At 44.0% G+C, this 21,307-nt stretch overlaps 1 protein-coding gene across 1 annotated transcript in view; it reads right to left on the reverse strand.

Annotated features, from left to right (window-relative positions):
* The window catches only part of lamc3 (laminin, gamma 3), a 94,285-nt gene that overhangs the window by 8,546 nt on the left and 64,432 nt on the right, over positions 1-21,307 (reverse strand). Inside the window, exons 12-21 of the mRNA XM_079178626.1 lie at positions 19,313-19,540; positions 7,549-7,737; positions 7,006-7,251; positions 5,726-5,879; positions 5,473-5,615; positions 5,157-5,335; positions 3,161-3,341; positions 1,806-2,050; positions 550-626; positions 84-218 (exon numbers count right to left, since the gene is read on the reverse strand). Coding sequence (XP_079034752.1) covers positions 84-218; positions 550-626; positions 1,806-2,050; positions 3,161-3,341; positions 5,157-5,335; positions 5,473-5,615; positions 5,726-5,879; positions 7,006-7,251; positions 7,549-7,737; positions 19,313-19,540 — 1,777 coding nt within the window. The remainder of the gene's footprint in view (positions 1-83; positions 219-549; positions 627-1,805; positions 2,051-3,160; positions 3,342-5,156; positions 5,336-5,472; positions 5,616-5,725; positions 5,880-7,005; positions 7,252-7,548; positions 7,738-19,312; positions 19,541-21,307) is intronic.

Here is a 21,307-nt window from a genome sequence, read left to right on the forward strand (position 1 = left end):
GTACAGGATGCTTTATGTGAATGGGAGACACTCTCTGTTGTGCTCGTCTGTGGGCGTGTGTTTGGCTTCCTTATTGTGCTCACTGCTCCGTTAGGTTCCTGATGTACTCCTCTGTGGAGTTGTCCTGCAGTAGATCCATCAGGAAACCGAAGGTCTGCTCCGAGGCTCTTACCGCCCTGCTGGCTATGGCCTCAATGTGGTCTGCTGTTTCTCTGTGACTACAAAGGATGGGGGGGGGGGGGGGGAAAAAAAAAGGAAGACAAAGTGAAAGGAGGAGAAAAAGGAAGTGAGTAACGGTGAATAACAGAGCATTACAACCGCCTGAGGAGAGATGAAATGGATTTAAGCGTCAACGACTTTCTCCTGCAGTCCAGATTGCTGTAACTACCACATAATAATGCTGCATACTCTGAGTGGCCAAGGGCAGCGATTCACAATGGCTTAACCCCAGTGTCAGTGACAAGCTAAAAGTAGAAGCAAAGAGAGATGAAGTTCCACAGATTACTTCAGTGGTTTTTTTTATTGTAATGGTCCATTGATCTGTCTTACCTTTTCATTAGGGCCTGTGAGTCATTGACCAAATTGTTCCATTTGTTGGGTTCTGACACCACCTCAAAGGGAATGATCTATGAAAAAGGAAGAGAGGGAATGCAACATGCTGAGCGGGCCTTGAAGAGACTTCAGACTGTTTTGACATGTAGATTTTCATCATGTGAACTCAAGTCTTAATCTAATCATTAGGGGAATATTCATCAGCTGAGTGGAGAGTTTTTCTTTAGACCCTGTGCTGTTTGCTCAGAAAATGTAGCATCTGTGTGAAAGCGGTTCTGGGAATCTGGGCACAGATTTGTAAAAAAGAGTAGAGGTTCATTAGATTAGCTTTGGCTCGATTTAAAATGCTTCTCTGGACTGCCGTCATGGGCGAGGCTCAAAACGGTGTCCTGTGGATTGCTTTAATCCTACAAATAATGAAACTCATCTAATGAACCTCTTAAACATATGTATTCTAAAAGGTTCAAAGCAGATGCATATGGAAAAAAAAAACTCCCTCAAAATAAATCCCCTCAAGTTTTGTCCTGATAAATGTAATGTGTACACAGTCAAATGCAGAATTCTTCCCCGAGTGACATTTCATTTGAGAAAAATGCAAATAAAAATGGGAAAACTGAATCACCAATTGACACTCTTGCATTTTTTCTTCACTTTGGATGGCTGCTCTGCTTATTAATGTGGAATTAAATTGCTGCCGCTTCAGGCTTACCCAAGTGATAAGGGCTATGGAGGTACAATGTGCCTGCGCGCACACAGACAGACACAATCTGAAATAGAGAGTTATATACTGGCAAAACAAGCTCTCTCTCTCTCATCTCCCAGAATCTGAATAACATGGCAGCAGTATCCATAATAGATTCCAAAGCGTCTTGGTGAGATGGTGAAAAGTTGTTAATTTTAGCATCCATCAAACAGTCTTTTGGATTTTCCTTTGGAAGCAGGAATTTGCCAGGCAGATGGAGGAGGAAGGAGGGAGGAGGGTGGTCGAGGTGTGGGTAAGAAATATTGTTTTGCCTTGGGGGAACTCTGTGATCTATACAGAGGAGCTCCACCAAAAGGAGTAAACTGCAGTACCCAGTAATAAGGACAAAAAATCAATTGTGTTACATACAACATCAGCCTGCTTGTGGACTGGGTGAACCCTAACATTATAGCTGCTCCTATCATTTTCTGCAATGACATACCTGGAATACATTCTAACTATGTGGACCATGAACACAATGTTGAAGAAAGAATATGGTTAATTCGCCTACCATGTGGTCCAGGTCCAGTGTTGCCTGCTTTAGCTGTTTGTGAGACGCTCTGACCATGAACGTAGTTTCCGTGAAGGTCTGACACACACTCCTGCTTCCTTCATCCTTCCTCCTCTCCTTCCCCTCTTCCTCCGTCATGCTGATGCTGCAGTTCAAAGTGGAAGTAATGCCATGCAGCTGGGCTAAGAGTGTGCCTGCGGAAGCTTCCAGCAAGGAAAATTGTTTTATGAAGGCCTCCCGAGCTTCTGAAAGAACAAAGAGAAAAAAACAAATGAAACCACATTAAATCCTTCACGGATTATTTCACCAAGAACATCATTCCTCCAATTCTTTGTAGCTCGAACGCAGTATTTTAACACATCTCTCATGTTCTGTGTGAATTCAGACTTTCATCCTTTCTGTCTACCTGTTGGTCGTCAGTAAAAAAAACCCAAACCACAGGGAATTCTGTTCACGTTTGTCACAGTCTCACTTTGTATTCAGTGGTATTTCTTGTGTTACTGGCTGCCTAGCCAGTCTGGGGATGAGTACAATTAGTACAATATGTCTGGGTGTTTGTTGCTTCATTGTGTGGCACGCTTTGCTTGTCTCTTTGACTTTGTGTCACATAAAATAAGAGATAACAAGTGTGTGTGAGCCCCAGTGTGATTTGTTTGGCTCCTGTGTGCCCGCACAGTGAGCCCGTCGCTCCCACATACTCATTAAATCATTATTGGGCCACCCAGTGTCATAAAGGCCACGGCTGGTAACTATATGTGTGTATGTGGGTGTTGGGCGGGGGGGGGGGGATGTAAGACAACTATTATCGTGATTGCAACTATAATCATAATAAACCAGGGATTAGAGATGCATCGCCTGTCATATAAATAGGGATTAAGTTGGTCACACGGCGCCTTGTTCTATATTGTTATGATTTGTCTCCATTTGGCCTGTGCAGCTGAGCCTGTAAGCCCTTTCCCCTCCAAAGATAATGAGGATATATCAGCATTGTGTTCAGTAATTGGGAGAGGTTTGTATTGTTGCCTTCTTCCTGATTTAATCGCTTTTGTTTTGTTATATCTGTAACAGTGTCACAACGAGGCGACACAGACAGCGCAACAGCCTGTTTTGCAGAACGTCGTGGGCGGTTTCGTGTCAAATTTCTTAGCCATGCTCGCTGGTTCTGTATGTACTGATATGGCACATTATCATCTCACAGCCAAAATGTGACACAATACTTACAAAAGGCACATAACGCGAGCTTCACATTTCACAAAGCAAAGGCTGCCGAGTGTCTCTTGCGCGACCACGTAGGAAACTATTAAAAGGAGAGACGGGCCAAGTGGAATCATCTCGGCCATTCTGGCCGCTGTTACCTTGGAAGGCCAGAAAATCCTCCAGAGCATTTGGTAGAGCATCCTCCTTCTGGTGCTCATGCTCATAAAGCTTGGCCATGTGATACTTCAGCAGGTGGTGCTGCTTCCCAAATCTACCTCGGCAATCAAAGTGAGCCAGCAGCTTCTCCAACTCCTGCAGGCGAGTCCTCATCGTTTCTGCCTGTACAGTAACAGCACAGAGATTTATCACTGACGGCGTCAATGAGAATACAGATTTTGCAACAACTACTACAACAAAAATATATATCCATCCACATCTGTGCTATATTCAGACACAGATAGGACTTTGATTCTTGGTACAGCATGACATTAAAATGTAGTATTTCAACAAAAGCAATGAATAAATGAATACGCAACAACAGGGTGAGGATAGAACACGGTTTTCGTATCCACGTCCACTCACACTGTCCTCTGCATAGCATGTGGCCAAAGAAAGCGCTTCAGAAGATAACTGGATGAGACTTCTGAGAGAATGGAAGTCCAGGTCTGAAAATTGAATGACGGTGCTGTGATTGGCACCAATTTGTTGAACCTGGAGGTTAAATGGTCTGGACCTATAAAAGGAGCCTGCAATCTCGCTGTGAACACACCTCTTTGTCAAACCGCCATGTTTGTTTTACATGCGTGTGGTAACGAGGTGTCGGCTCTGGTGGCAGAAATAACTGTGATTGCTGATCGTATAAGTTAGCAACCAAGGTGTTAATGAGCTCACATCTTCAGTCCAGCATTCTGATACTGTGCTCCTCTGTCTTTGAATAAGTACCATGTAGCTAGTTCCTATTCTGTATTTTGCTGTTATTCTGTATTTTGCCTTCTTGATCATCGATCACATATTATATATTTGTATATATCTGTCTTTTTCCAACCTTCCTCTCTTTGCGCTTGTTAGTCTTGTCCTTCCTGTGTGCAAAGCCAGATGAAAATGTGAGAAGAGATAGAAGGTGGGAGAGGCAGAGAAGGGGAGCCGGGGGAGACTGAGGAGTAATTGTAGGTGTTCCGAGCAGACAAGGCTTGGGCTGTTCACTGAATTGCTAATACTGTAGAAATCACAGTAGGTATTCACACAGGTACAAGTCGGTCCAGGGAGAACACACAGCCCCTTTAGCTGGAAAAAGAACGTGTTCAGAGGAAAGACAGAACATGTTGGTGGTATTGGATTGACTTCAGGAGGCAAATCCAGGGATGCAGCACCTTAGCATACAGACGTGGGTTGCAACAAATCTAAAGGGACAGAAAGAAGCCGCCCAGGAGATCATTAGGGCAAATGTCTCTTTCTGTTTCACTGCACATCTACTGTTTACTTGCAATCTACAAATACAAAGGAGCCATATGGCTTTCATGAGGGTCTACAAAGGCAAGCTGTGCAGGGGGGGGACTGGGCTATTTCAGGAACAAATTGCAGCCTTATAATACAATAGTGAGAGCCAAGACGGTGAGGAAAACATTTATATACATTTGTGCAGCAAACACACATTAGTAAGTGTTGAGTAACAGGAGCAATATATGACATTCAAAGCATTAATAAAGCAGCAAACATCTATTTGCTAAGTAAAGATAGAGTGGAGTATAGTGTATTATGTCAGTACAGTGGAATATGTGTGTTGTTATTCATGTTTCTCCAACCTTTTTTGATGTGCTTTTAGCACGTTCGTGCACGTGAGCGTCTCTCATATGGCGGTAACAGCTGATAACGCCGTATCGGCTGACAGCATTGACGTGGAAACGTAGCACCCACCCCAACCTTTCGGTTCCCCGGTTTACTGTTAGCACTGTGAGCACTGCTAGCGATGATCCGCCTACTCAGGCGTTGCCATCGTGAGAGCAGCTTAGAGGCAATCAAAATGCTGCCAATCTTGTATCTTGCACCTTTAAATGGTTTATTGATATTTCAATGTGTGTGTTCACATCTTGTTTGTGTTGGCCCGTGCTCCAAAAAACCCCACATAAAAACAATCACAAACAACCATAAACTCACCTGTTTCTTGACAAGGCCATAGCAAACTGGACATTCCTCACACTGGTGTGTGGCCTTGTTGTGGAAGTAGTTCATCTCACATTTGTCACACTTATAACCCACGAAGCCCTGTCGGCAGTGGCAGGTGCCGTTACCGTGACACTGCATTGAAACGGAGCCCATTGGGTCACAGTTACAGGCTGGAAGATGGGGGGAGCAGAGGACAACATTTAAAGAGTTAGAAATGTCTTCCTGTGTGATCTGTGTTAGAATATGTATTAAAGGATTAGAGGACGGCACATAGTGCAGTTGCGATGCCTGAAGTGAAGTCCTGTACCTCTGCAACCTCGTGACGAGAATCCAAAGAAGCCCACACGGCAAGACTCACACAGTCTCCCCTCCACTCCGGCACGACACACACACTGCCCTGTGATTGGATGACACGCGGTGGACGATGAGCCAATTGGACTACACTTGCACCTAAGGAAGGCAGGGAAATGTCTTAATGATAGGTTCAGTTTATAAGCTCAGTTGTTATGTCTATTAACAACAAAAAAAAACACCTAGTTGTTCAAAGGTGATCTCAATACCTCTCACATCCTACACCTGGTTGGAGGTTGAAGAAGCCAACTTCACAATAACTGCAATCCCGTCCGGTCACGTGACCGAGACACTGGCAATCTCCCGTCTGAGGGTGGCATTCATCTACATGCCCAGAGGTTCCGCTAGGATTGCAGCTGCACGCTAGAAGAAAACAAATAAAACAATGAAAATGTTACATTGTTTACTGCTAAAATGTTGGTATCTTTTTATTGATTTCATTCCAGAGTGCTTGAGGGAAAAATGGAAGAAAATGGCAGACAGCACTACCCATGAGTTGTGAAGGTCAAAAGCTGCAAATGGGGTAAATACATGGCTGAGCAGATAAAGGGAATCCTGGGGTGAGGAGAATTAAAAAGAAGAAAAAAAAGGTGTAAATGAATGAAACACTGAAATTAAGCTACAAAGACAGAGAGAGTCCCAAATAGTAATAGATGTGATGTGTTCATCCTCTGATTTATTTTATACCTCAGTTCTACCTCTTCTGTACAGAATAATGTCAAGGAGAGATCTGAGTGTCTCCTATACCGAATATGAACTCCTGATCCATGTGAATGCAACATTTTCTGCATTTCTTTAGAAGCTACACCCAAGGCCATGTAGTCTTTAATGGAAGTATTTTACTATTACTTGACCCTACCTATCATGTGGTGAACAGAACAATCGGAGTCCTAAAAGGCATGTCATGCAAGTCTTGAGAGAGGACTCAAGAATTTGTAAAAATCTCATCCAAGATATAAAAAAGGAAGATTTAAATAATAATATCATGGTATCATTTTTTCAATAGAAGTTCAGTTATCGTGTTGAACATTATTAAATGATATCAACCTCTTATCCTTTGCTGTAAAGTCTTCATCCATGAATACGGTGTCCTTGTAATGTGATGTAGTTATGCTTCATGAAAACGTCTTTAACTCAGATTGAAAGGAATACTTCACTTACAAAACGTGTATATCAATTACTCTTCTCGTTGTCACCTTGAATTCTTAAAGAAAACTTTCTCACTTGCCTCCACAGTGAACTACAAATCAAAAAACGGGAAAAACGTCATTTCAACCGAAGTCTCATATTCAAAACACTTGTTTTGTTTTGCTTTACTTGCTCATCCTGGACTGCGCAAGCTTGAGACTGTTGTGGACTCTGCACATCCATCATTCTGCACAGTGACAGTCAAACATCCAGGTGAAGTAAGAGTAAGCACTTTTTCAGTGGAGGGCGACTTTAACATTGTCCTGCAGAAGTACAACTTCTCTCTTTCTCCGTTACTCACGCTTGCACTTCTGGCTTGCTGTCTGGTTCAGGGCATCGCCGTAAAAGCCCCGCTGGCAGCGTTGGCACTGGTCGCCCTCTGTGTGTCTCAGGCATTTCAGACATCGCCCAGTCATGTGGTCACATATCCCCAAAGCGTTGAAGTCCACGTTGCCATTGCAGTCGCATCTCATACACGGTCGAGCTTGGCCGGATTGTCCCAGGGGGTCACCGTAGTAGCCATCTTCACACATCTGACAGCGCATCCCTACACAGGGGGGGAAGGTGAAAAGAAAGGATTTAAATGGATGACTGAGCTTGAACACTGTTGGAGGGCATCCCCATGTCACCTCAGGCTCTTTCATAGTTAAAGTTATAAATGTCTGAATTACAGGTGGGATTGTGGAATGACAGGTCCTGTAAACGAGCTGCTTTAAAGCCACAGTCTTTTCATCATCAAGCTGTGTGGTGGAGCTGCTCTCATAGCTTTGTTCTCGACATAAAGCCCATTATTTACTGGTGCCAGAATAAGAATATGTTTTCCGTTGTTGGTGGTTCGTCTCACCTCTCTGTCCTGTAGGGCAGTTGGTACAGACCACCTGTCCTGTCTTCGCAATTTCGGCACAGCTGGTACGGTCCGGGCAAGGGCAAGGCTGACAATCACCGGGCGTGCCAATCAAAGCGCTGCCGTAGTAACCATCCAGGCAGCGCTCACAGGTCATCCCAGTGGTGAAGTCTGAGCACTCACACGCACCTGCAACAGAGAGGAACGTAAGGATTACACACTCCTACTACACACACACACCTGGTTATGTGTGTTTGTTGTTTTTCCCGCTTAAGGTTTGACACAAGTAGACAAGAGACGGTGGTGTTTTCCCCATCGCCAGCAGAGTGCGCTGTGTCTCTGACCATAACTACAGCCAGTCCATGCAAACATTTTACTCCACAGCGCAAAACTAAAAAAACACAAAAAAAAACATTCCCCCACAGCCCACCATGGAGAGCGGAAGACAACTAAATTCCCCCCGACTATAATTGCTTTGGGAAATATCAGAGCCAAATCCAGTCCGAAAGACCTTCAAGAAGTAAAGCAATTCCCCCACAAAGTGGGAGAGATTACAAATTCTATGATGTCTTGAAAAACAAACTGTTGTTTCAAAAGCCTCACAAAAAACAACTCACAGCTTTAAACCACTTAAAGGGATTCGATCACGTGCAGCATGTGTCGATATCTAGGTACATACACCACATCTCTGGCTGATTCTCCTCAGTTCATTGAGCAGATTGTCAGTCGTCATTATACCACATTTCAAATCTAGCAAGGTGCAGGCAGAGTTGAATAATAACACCATGGTAAACAGGGAAAAGATCTACAACAGTGAAGAAACTGACATCATGTCTGAGCACACTGTACGACTATGAAATAGCAAAAGGACTCCGAGAAAAACAACTCTGTCTCCTGCTGCAGTTCAGTGGCTCTAACGTCACAGGCTGAGACGATCGGACCCACATGAACCCTCAAAACCTCCTCCGTGTTGATGAATTTGTGCAACGGCGACTTCTGAAATGAAACAGTGAAAATGTGACATAACACGATGTGGCATTCTAATTTAATAACTGACTGAAGCTTAAAGAGGACCACAAAGTAATCAGTGTTTACATTCCCGGAAAACCACGAAGAAAAAAAAACCAACAGCTAATGCAACTCAGAAGATCACAATAAGCAGACATTCATTCAGTATTTAATCAACATTTGTGCAGTTTAAAATGGAACCAAAAAGAACTGCTGCTTTTGCTGCAAGAAGATATTTAGCATTCCTGCTGCGCTGCATGGTGCTTAGTATTCACTGGGTGCCTGCATATCAGAGAACTCACAATTATTTGAATCATTTTTCAAATTTCAAAATTTCTGAAAAGACTTCAGCATGGGCTGATAACAATAATTGCGCTGATTTTCTAGAGAACACCAATAACATCTCGATGCATGGCGAATAATCCGCGGGCGTGCGGTTTTACAGAGTCCTCATTAAAATTTCCCATCACTCCCTCATCGCCTACGGTGTGTGATTCAGTGAGCAGCTCTTTGCCGTGCCTTTTCAAATGGGCTCACACCACTGAGCATGGGAGTAAAGACAGTCTTGCTGCTAGTTATAGGGTCACTGCAACCACTGTCTGCCATCACTAAATAAAGCCCTGTTAATGTCAGACCTGCAAGTCAAGTGTATGAGATAGAATAACGGCAGCGAAGCTAAACTGATCACACTGCCATTAGGGGGAACAATTATCCCCGTTGCCCGATGAAGTGTAAACGTCTGGGTAAAAATCATTAGTTTCTCGGAGAGGTGAGGTGAATAATACATGACTTCCAAGCATGTAATGCCAGTCATTTAAACAGAGTATTTAGTAATGATTGTTCTTAGCAGAAAGAAGTGAATCTTTCTTGAATTTCACAAGGCATTACAATGACACTGATGGCGTGCAGTGTCAATCCCCAATGAGCCGTAGTAAATTTAATGGCAGCAGAAATGTGCTGACTTTACTGAGTGTGAAGATGACTGAGCGTGATATGGGGCCGTAGAGCCACAGAGGGCCTCCTCGACACTATCATCATTCCGTCGGCTCCTCGGAAAAGCTAACGGCATGCATCACAAACTGACGCTGAATGGCAGTCTGGCTCCTCGCACGGTATTCCTCATCGTCACGCTAATCATAGTTACTTCAGAGTCGTTTCATCAATGAATCAATGAGCGTTCGTTCAGCCTTAATGATTTTGGGATTTCTGCGAAGCTCCCGCGTGGCGCCGCACACTTCGAAACCCTTCGACAAATCCACACAATCCCGCTATTCTGCTCTCGTCCGGCCCTCTCGTACTCCTCCCCTTTCAGGTGTGGAGCGCTGCACTTCAGTGCTCCGCTCTCCGCCTGAAGCTTGTCTGCTTGTGTGATGGCAAAGCAACATTTCTGTATGGGAGACAAGCAGTCTAGAGGTGTTTTTTATTTTGTTTTCAAAGAGCCTGATATACACATTACACTCCACAGAGCTCCTTTCTAACCTGTGCTCATTCTACCTGTACCTCGTCCCTGCACTTCTCATTGTACTCTCTGAAGACGTACACACACATCCAGGTCTAATGCACTTCATTAAGGAGGCCACTTGTGCAGGATAGGACTGAATACATCACTGTATTACAGCCGCAGGGGCACGGAGAGGCACTAGAGAACGGATGAAAAGACTGGCAGCTTTGCCATCAAGCTTTTTTCACATTTCCCTCATTGAGTGTGTTTATACTTGTGCGTCATTCAGTGTCCCTCTCAAACAAAGTGCGACGCGTAGCTCTTCCAAAGATGGGGGTTATCGTTGTTTGCAGCTTGTCACAGCTTCAATGCCAGATGGAGATGGAAAAGTGGGAAAGACAATCCAAAGAGAAATGGATTTTAAATAAGTATGCTCTTGTTTAGGAGAAGATAAGAGCGGGGCCTCTCTTCTGTTATTACGTCCTTGCGCCTAAAATCGAAATTTATTTACTGACCAAATTGAGTTTCGAAAGATCGCTGCATGTCCTTCTGCACCATCTTGGGAGGTCTCTCCGGAGGAGAAGGGCAATGTGTGGGGCCTTTGATGACGCGTGAGCCCAGAAATACAAAAAGAAACAAGTCGCAAGTTCAAAGCAACATATGGTTGCGCGAGTTATATGACCGGGCTACTTTTTGCTTTCAAGTGATAATAAGACATTCAACAAAATAGTTCTAAACTAGAATAGTTTATTTCTCTTACGCTCCACATATACACAGCATGGATGTGAAGTCAAAAAACATGAGCTTTTCAACACATATTTTCCGGGAGGCTTGTCTACTTAGCCCAGTGGAACATTAAAAAGCTTCGGGCCAAGGAAATGTATTTACTAATGCATGTGAACTCCCTGTTTTAATGAAGGAGAGAAGGAAACACAACAGAGAGAGAGAGAGAGGCAGTGAGAGGAAAAGTCGGTCTGCAGCTCTGAGGCCTCGAGGGTAAAAGTTGGGGTAAATCTGCTGCGGGACGGTTTGATGGGGATGTTGCTCTCTAATTTAACACAGATTTGCTGCCAGCGCCTGCTGCTGCAGATGTGGCTCGTCAGTGGGGTCTGAATGGGGGGGGGGGGGGGGGGGGGGGCTGCAGAGGAGAGGACGATGTCAAAGGAAGGGAGGAGGGTTTGTATAATCTGTCCACCCCCATACGTAATGTGCACAATATGGACGACTGGGGATAAGTCTTTTGTCATACTGTGACTGTGGAAAATAAAATGCATCAATTCCGGTTTTGTGTATAGCGGCTGTCATCCAAATTGTTATGTCCAGGGCCCTGGGGTATCAGGGACGCAAACCCTAACAGCAGGGGTTGTATTTCATGTTGTCTCTCTCTGGGTCCCCAAGTTGTTATAGAGGAGCTGGATAAACGATTTACTGTGTATTTCACTCCGATCAAATGTCAGTGTTTGAATATCTTGTTATTCAGCTGATTTAACAACTCTAAGACTTTCTCTGCCTTCCTCTTGCATTGAGTTTATATTCGTACTCTTTTTAGCCACGCTAGCAGATCGGATTGGTCCACGACTCCGGCCCAGACTGAAAATCTATTATTTGGATGAATTTTTACTGAAGACATTCGCGGTCCCCAGATGATGAATCCTTTGTTGATCCCTGACATTTCATCTAGTGTCACCGGTGAAATATCTCAACATCTACTGGATGGATGGGCACAAACAAACAGATGATGCATCTTTACGACTTTGATGATCACCTGACCTTTCTTCTAGCGCCATCATGATGTTGACATTTGTGATCCTGAGTGAAATCTTTCAACAGCTACCGGATGGATTGCAATTGTCGTGGTTATGACGGCCTTATAAATTCAATCTTGCACAAAATAAATAAAAGGATTTCAACAGGTTGATAATCAATTAATCAGTCTCAATATCTCAGTAGTAGGTTCTGAGTTAATTGATCTTTAGTTCCCGCTTTAAAAGAATATGACAGACAACGACTTGCCGATAAATGTGTGGTTTATTTATAGTAAAATCATATGAAAGAATAAATAGATTAACAAATGAATAAAGGAACTTCGTTTCAAATTGCAAATGCGAATGATTTGGGATAGTGGAGGAAGAATGGGATTTCCTATAAGATATACCGACGCTACTCTAACCTATAAATGTAAATATGAATAATTCAGAGCGCTATCCGACACCAACTCTTGATCATATCAGAAGATGTAAGTTTCCTACTTTGTGCAGCGTAGTTCCAAAAGACCTTGCGGTGGGCTCAGCCGTTTGTTTCTGCTCCAGTTGAGGTTCAAGGCTCTCCAACGGGTGGTGATTCCCGTTAGGAAGCGGTGGTCCTCTGTGGCTTCAGATGCCCACACAGTGGGACTGGAAGACGTCTTTGAAGATGATACACTGCTGTGTGCAAAGTGGTTATGGGAGGCAGGCTCACGATATGGCCTTATTTCAGGTTCTTGATCCGTGGCAGATGATTGTCGATGAGCCGGGGGTCAGATCACGCTCTGAATACTTGTTTAACTAAGATGACTCGTTTAGATAGATAAAATAATCTCGTTTGGTTGGACGACACTACTCAAAGGTAATATCACACGAGGGTCACGGGCTTACAAACTAAAACACATAAGGCTCGCTTAAGCAGGATTAGAATGCGATACTTAAGGTGAGTAAGAAGTTACGAAGGGAAAATAAACTCAGACATTATCTGCGAAGAACGAATGAAGAAAGGTGAGGCGATATTCTACGACCGAACAGTGATGTAACTCTCAGCCACGATTCAAACTTCTTTGTCTTTCAATATTGACGTACTCTTGCTTTATGAAACTATTTAACTTACTATCTTACGTGAGTAAGTCACATACTTTCCCCCACTATGGACCAAGCATCAATGTATGTACAGTATATGGAAACGGCATTCGGACAACACATGGTTAATACACAATACAAACGGCAATAATACAGAGGCAAAGTATATGTTCTTCCATGTAACTGACCGAAATGTTAAACATAAGGTTATTATCATGCACTAACTTTAACGATTGATCGTTAAATCGTCTATTTCTCATCTCACAGACTCGGGAAACAGACCTACTCCTTTGGAATCATCTGTTGAATAATTTGAGCGAGTATATTTAATAACTTGAAGACTTTTCTCTAATTCCGTCCTACTGAAGAATATTGGACGCCAACCAGAGTCAGTTCCTGTTTGCAGCTCCAAAGTTTATGACTTGTTCTGGTCAGGGTCTTCTTGACATTCGTTGAAGAGAATGAGAGGGGGGGGGGGGGGGGGGAGAGAGAGAGAGAGAGAGAGGTTATGTGTGCGTGTAAAGAAATACCTGGGTTAATCAATAGGTGTCTTCACATCCTGTCTTGAGATGTTTTTCTGACCGCCAAAATTGTCGCCTTTACTGGCTGCAGAGAAAGAGCGCCAAGCCGGTCTGTGTGAAGAGTCTCTGAGAAAGTTTACTCAAAAGCTCCCCTGCTGTGATGAATGGCCAGTTCAGAGACACTGGAATGTCTCTGAAGCACTTACCCGCGGTGGCGGGCTGACCCTCGAGGGTTCAATCCAGTCGGGTCTATCTAATCTTGCTACACCATGAAATGGAACATTTTCAAAACCCACATAACGAATTCTAACGACTTTGGTGACGTCCAGGATGAGGTCAAAAAAGGCTCTCACAGCGTTCTGTTGAATGTGTCTCTTGAACATCCCCTGACATTAAAGAAAGTGCAATTCTAATGAATGTCCCTTTAATTGAACAACATCTCTCTAATTCCTTCTATTTTCATTTTCTATCACCTGCTACAACAAGGTGGAAGAGCTCTAAGTTTTTCAGTGGCTTTCTCTGTAAGATACAGTGTGTAGTTGTTCTTTTCTAGAGGGTTTCTTTTCATACCTGCTGTTTTCAGGCGGGGGAAACCTCCTCATTTTCATTCATTTCGGTGATGCGCCAGTTTGGTTGTGCTAACTGTTCCTTGTCTAAACTAATTTCATCAAGGGAAAGGTTGAAACCTTTTCAAATCAGCGGTCTCTGACAGTGTGACTGCAAACCAAGGCAGGCAGGCAGAGTGTGCACATTGTTTATCTTTCTGTTTATTTTGGTGTAAAATAAATGCGCTGGTTGTGAGGAGATAAGTAAAGCGTGCTGAATAGGATCAGCAGGAGAAATTACATGGTGAGATTCATTCTAACTGACTACATCTGTCTTTCTTGCTCTTTCTCACTTCTTTTCCCCCCTCGCTGTCGCTCCTCATATCCCATCACGCTGATACAGACCGGGCATCTTAGGGCTTAGCCTGCAACAAATGCAGCCCACCAGAGAGATTAGGGAGCAGAATAAGCCAGTGCTAGAGCCGGCTTCACTCTCTATCAGTTTGTCTGCCTCAACTTTCTCCCATACATTTTTTTCCAACTAATGACCTTAGAGAGCCGAAGATGGCATTTAGGCAGGCGTTTGGGAAATGCACGCCCTGGCTTACTCGGTCTCATTCTGAAGCGGCCCTTTGTTGTTAAACACTGAGTCACAGTATCCTCCATTTGTAAAGCTATTCTAATGAGGACTGCAATGAGCAGCATGTTTGGTCATTTCTTCATTTGTGCCCTAATAGATGCAATGAGACAGGTACTCTAGGTGATGGCCTTTATTAGGACCACTTCAGTGTGTTTCGCTGCTGGAGCCCCCTGGTGATCCGTTCCCCTTCACAGACCAAGAACTAAGCAAAAGCTGCCGTTCCCCGACCTCCTCCTCCACCATACTGCAGTGGGCGTGACATTTAGCTATGCAAAACCAGTGTGCATTATTCAAAAATGTGGCCCCGCACAAATGTCATGGTGAGAAACAAGCATATGCTGTTATGAAACAGAACAAGGAACCTTATTTATTCTGGGGTTGGTAGAGCAGATGCACATGCTGCATTCAGGTACTTGCGGGCTAACTCTAGCTGGCCTTCTTAATAGGCGCAAGATTATCGCTAGATCCAAAGTAAGTGTCGAAAACGGTGGTTTAACTGGAAGTCTATGCATTGGGCAAATGATCACACAGCAGTCAGTCTCTGGATGTAGGTAGAGACCCAAAGAACGATCATTTAGATCCACATCAATCCACGTCAAACCTTTCATGCACATTATAATGTGTCATTAAAAAAGAGAAGAGGAAATCAATCAAACGATTCCCTCGGTTTGGCTCACTGATTGTGCGTGGTTTTCTTCATAAAAACATATTAGATATGCTAATTGGCACTAAACACAAAGTACACCTGAGGCTGATGTAGATGTCATGTTACGTATTGGACAACAAATACATGTTGACTCGCTGGTGTGCACTATTTGCAATCCATCCAATGGTTGTTGGGGTATTTAAGTCTGGACCAAAGTGGTGGGTCAACCCGACAGCCTGACTTTGCATTCCCCGAAGCCCCGTGGTTAACAAGAAACGGTCCAAATCAAAGCACCAGAGGCCGAGATATCTTGACTTTTAGCTCCAAATAAACACCGGATCATACGCTTACCATAATGCAACTAGATAGCATCTTTTCATCAGACCCTCCCAGCTTGCTAAATACCCACATCTTTCAAACTCCATTCCCCCAGTTTGTAACACAGACTTTCTGTTGAAAATGTGTTCCCTCTTGAGCTTGAGTAAATGCCTCAGACTTCAGAAAGTTGCCTCAAGATCCGCACAAGACATTATACGACTATGTTCACAGACTAGCAGTACCCCTCGTGGCTAGTAATTTGACTTTGCCCCACCTAATTACTTGGCGGTTTTTTCTTCTAGATTCATGTTTGGCATCCCTCTTGAGAAAAAGAAAACATCTTCAGATGCCATTGTTCTTTTAAGATGTAAGTTGGCTCACAATGGAGGACTTACACATGTCTATTAGGAAGCAGGGCTAAGAGAGGAGCTCGATTACAGTACCCTATTGCTCAATACCCAGCAGAGACTAGAGTGTCGAGAGCATAAGGTGTTTCATTTGTTTTCCTCAACTCTCCACCTGATAAATCGTGGCCTCTGTCCAATTTTATGGATTGTGTGTATGCAATTAACACGGTGTACACACTGCAAAGAAGGCATGTCCAGGCTAGTGGTACACCGAAATTAAAGTATGTCCAGAACGGTGGGAACACATGCACTAGACACACTTTTTGTTGCATCTGAAGGACATATGTTTGCCTTCATCAACCCCCCCCCCAGCACAAGTGCTCGGCAGAAACCGCAATTTGCTCGTTCCACCACAAATATTAACATTTCCAATCTGTTGTGTTGCGCTACAGCAAATAGAACCGATACGACTCAGAGACTGTTAATAAATCATGATTATGAAGCACCATTGGCTGCAGCTTCCCTCGGCAGCCAGTGAATAAACTCCATCCCAATTCTGTCTGTGGGCACATCCTGCATGATGATGCAAGTCGTTAGGTAATTATACAGCAATTAAGATTCGGATAGGAGAAACAGCAGGTTGGTCCGCCCTCCTGGTGACAAATGATGAGCAGGGTGTCTCTAATCAACTCACTTTGATAGTTCCCCTTGACCTGAACTTTCAGACTCATGGAGAGCGTCTTTTTTTCCTTTTTATTGAAGACAAGCCAGCCGGCTGTCAGAACATGACATGCCATTGGAAAAAAAGACGGGCTAATTTTAACTTGCTTCCTTTCCTGATAGTCAGCTAACGCTATTCAAACCACGAGCGTCATGCCAAAGAACACAACAAGCACAGGAATTTCGATCCATGACTCAAGAGGACACATCGTGTTCCATATTTAACACTCAAAATATTTCAAAAGCATCCTTTGAAGCGATTGTGTGTTTGTGGGTGTATATAAAAAAAAAAATCTTCACAGCCTGTGGGGACTTGTCAGGTGTGAACTCCGTTAAGATGCTAAATGCAGCTGAGCTCAACCTGCAGTTGAACGGGTTCATTAATAAATAATGGTGGGTTTCTTTCAAACAACTCAGAACACAAGCACATTTGTGTTTCGACCGCAATCTCTCCTATCTTCTGACACTTTCAATATTTAAAAAAAAAAACAGGAAAAAAATGTGTTTGTGTTTTAATCACACCACTCTTCTTCTCACATCTGCTCTTGGATTCAGGTTGAAGTTATTGTTGGCACTGAATCCTGCTCTACATTAAAGCACTTACAAATTACACAGCGTGTGCAGGAACAGACTGTTGGATACTGTATTAATAGAAAGGAAATGTGTCTGTGAAAGATATACAAGGAGAGGAAACTTGAGAGGAGACTGCACAGAAGGGAGTCAAGGACGCTAAAAACAAAGTCAAGGTGACTGGGGAATGCAGGTGCAATCCTAGCTGAGAGGAAGAAGGAAGCCAGAGAGCAGCTGACTAGGGAGTCTGGGGAATAAGAAGAGGCAGAGAACAAGTGTGTGTGTGTGTGTGTGTGAGAGAGAGAGACATCCAGATTGAGAAGAGACAAAAGACACACAGGGAATCTGCAAGCAAATTAGACATCATTAGCCAAGAGGCGGCTAACAAGTCTAATTAGGGGGGAAGCAGGCAGGCAGTGATACCAGACTTGCTTCCGGACCTCAGATGCACACACACACACACACACATAAACACACACTCACACATAGTCACAAAGCACACTCACAGCCAAAGCTTCAGGCATCTCCTAACTAGGTCAGATCTCTGATACTTTAAGTCTGAGGGTAGGAGGCAAAGATAGAGAGGAAGAGAGAGATTGAGGAAAGATAAAAGATGGAGGGTGGGACCTTGGATGGGAGAGTTGTCTGTTCTTGGTGAGATGGAGAGACATATATAAAGCTGGGAGAGTGAGATAGTGTGAAAAAAGACTGAACTGCAAATAAATAACAGCATAGAGGTTGACTTGTTTACACACCCAACAGCTGCTGTTTTACTTCTGTCATTTACGGGACGCTGCGTTTAGGATATGAATCTGAAAGAATACTGCAGCGGCTGTTATTATCCCCCATAAAAGATGTCTGGTGCATTAAGTACACTCGCCTACAGTAGTTTAGCTGTTATTATAAAGATTTCTTGTGTGAAATGAAGGTATTGCTGTATTAGCCCAGCGTTCCAGTTCTCCGCTTGAGTGATAGCTTGCCAATACACCTGAGGAATGACTGAGTTACATTCCCTTGAAGCGATGATGACTGAATGTCAGCTCTGGGAAGACACAGAAAAATGCTTCAGTCGAACAGCCTGCGTCTCTTTCTGTTCCCTCTGCTCTCTGAGAGGCACAGTGACAGAAAATATTGTCTCAACAACTTCTGATGATCCCTCATCTCATGAAGTGCCGGCTGAATGCTTCGGAAGAAGGGCATCGTTGCCTAACTAGCAACTTGGATTGGTTTTAATATTTTATAACACTGTTTAACAATGAGCGGAGCTTGTTGTCATGGCCAATAGTGGTAACCGTTTTGAGCACTGACTTGTGAAATGGTGGACTTTTAAATGACTTTACTAGAACATTTCTGTCTTACAAGTATGATTAAATTGCCTTGCACAACGAATACGCCGCATCTTTCTTTCAGTGTGGAGAGTACTACATAGTGGATAAACTTGCACACACAATTCCGATACACTGAATATAGTGCAGTATACGGTTAGAACTAGGATGGGTAATGTATTTTGGAAAAAGTTTTGTTATATTTGTTTAAATCCGGTACCAATGGTGGTCGCAGGACTGTAATAACCTGCCTGTCTACCTACTGCGGCGTACTCTGCCAGTGCACTCATTGCGTGTCACCGGAGTTTTCCACAAGCTGCTAGCTTGACAGCTGTGAGTCATGTTTGCTGTTTTACAATCATAATGATAATTTTGGGGGAGTGGCTTTGGAGGGAGGCCTGAAGGGACGGGGCTGTAAGTGTGTTGCCAACTTGACGACTTTCCCGCTAGATTTAGCAACTTTTGAAGTTAGTGCTGCTAGCTGAAGGGACTTGGCAACACTGGGCTGGGTTCCACAGTTGGAAACTTTCAAAATCTAGCTTACTTACCCAGCGTTAAAGGGGAGGGATTTCGGCACAGCACGTGTCTTTCAAACTTAACTTTTCGGTAAGTATTTGTAGCCTCAACTTCAAGCTGATATACTTAAGTAATATGACTTGATCCCGTTATTTTCTTAAACCTCGCAAACCTACTCAAAAGCCATAGAAAACATTGCACAGCTGTTTTTACGGGCTGCGGAGTTCTCCTTTAAATATAAAAAGTTGTGCACTTAATTTAACCAAAGTCATTATGCGTACAGATATTTCAACACAGTTGTGTACATAACAAATATACAGTTCATGTTTCACTTGTCACCTGTCTCTGGATGACAGGTTCCATGCTGGTGGCAGTTGCATGGCACACATGTCGAGAGAGGTCCTCTGGCAGAGTCTTCCCGGGTGAATCCCGGGGCACACCGCTCGCAGAACTGGCCTGCAAACCCTGGGGGACAGGAACAAGATTCCACCCACGGGGCGGGAGGGTTGGCCGGACCAGAGGAGATGAGAGCTGAGGTCAGGGTTACCCCCGCAAGCTGCGATGTGTCTGGAGAGGAAGGAGGAGAAAAGACGGGAAGATCGCTTTGACATAAAACTGATGCTTGCAAAAGTCAGCAGTAAACCGACCAATTGTTGCCTCAGTGGGCTGTTGAAGTGTTTAGGGCATCTGTTTTTCTCTGGAATTAGGGTATGTGTAGATATATGTGTGTGTGTGTGTGTGTGTGTGTGTGTCTGTTCGTGTTTGTGGGTCTCTGTATCTCGTTAAGCAGTAGGTTATTCGCATTTGTTGCAGGGCTGTCCCTCCCTCCCTGTCTCATTACAGGTTCTGGCCTGTGTTTACAGTTAACAGTCTGAAACCCACCCACACACACACACACACACAAACACAGAAACACACAATAACAGATTCATTCTCCCACACGCCCGTAAATGCCACACTTAATGCTCACTTGCACACACGAGCGCACGCAATGCGCCCGCACACGTACACTCGTCACCCAGGGAATCTTTGATATAGCAAATGAATAAATCACTGCAGCACAGCAAGACAAGAAGAAAAGGAGACAGGAGACTCGGCGGAGGTATGTCAGATGTGCAGTTCCTGTGGGGTTTCAAGATCCCTCTCTCCTCTCATGAATAGTGATGGCGGCAGGCCATCCTGAACCGAATCCCTTCCACCCTACACTCTGTAAACCACAGCCACAGAACACAAAATTACTTTTGTTCCTGGGCCAACGCTGTGTCTGCTCTCACTGAAGACACACAAGAAGGATGGATAGGTGGACGGATCGAATGCTCCGCACGATTGACTATGTAGCTTTGTCCGATAAGGAACTAACCATGTGTGAATGGGTGGCTGCATAATGAGGGAAATCTGTGCGGAAGATCCAGAGGAGAGGACGGACCTTGACTTCTAAGAAGTCATGATCCAGCCAATCCTTCAGTGGTGATGAAACCCAGTTCATTTGCACCTCTGAGGGATAATCAGTAGGCAAGCCTGTCCTCTTCCCTCTCCACGACTCGCCTTATCCTCTACCCTTTACTCCCCTCTACATCCTGAATTACATTAGCTCATTCAACGAGGGAAAATGTGAAATTAAAACAATATTCAGACACTGAACCCTATATCGCAGTTAATTCAAATGATTTAATTTGAAGTCAGGCTGTGCAAGTTCGAGCCATCAATCCTTTCTACAAGAAACCCTGTCAGACAAGTCAAGATTTTAATTCCCTTGAATCTCTAATGGCTCGCTGCAGCCCTGTGGACTATGACAGTTTAGCTCTCTTTTGGTACCTGCACACTACGCCATTTATCATAAACTCCCAATAAGGCTATGCTCTCTTTTCAAAACTCTGTATGTGGCGGAAAAGATGAAAGGACAATTCCTGTGACTGCTGTCAAAGCCCGCCTTTATAGTCTCAGAGACAATACTCTCATTAAAATAATGCAGTTCTGTTCGAGGAGACTCTCTCTCGCTCTCTCTGCGATGCAGAGGAATTTAAAGAATAAGGAGAGTGTGAGCGGGAGAGAGGAGAAAGATGAGAGGACAGCTTTATGAGAATTTGGAATTAAAGTTTGCTGCGCAGCCTGCAGCGATAAGACACTTTCAACACAGTGTTTGAGACCTAACACAAATCATTAACAGAGTTTCTCCCCTGTGATGTGCAGGAGATGCAGTGTAAACTGTGTGCATGACTTTGTTTGCACGTTCATGTGTGTGGGTTGGTTACAGGAAACAATTTGGTGGAATATGCATGACTGGGCTTCAGACTTCTGTGCCAGTCTTTTTGCAAGTGCCCGTGGAACCCCACA

The sequence above is a fragment of the Pholis gunnellus genome, assembly GCF_910591455.1.
Source record: "Pholis gunnellus genome assembly, chromosome: 18".
Taxonomy (NCBI): domain Eukaryota; kingdom Metazoa; phylum Chordata; class Actinopteri; order Perciformes; family Pholidae; genus Pholis; species Pholis gunnellus.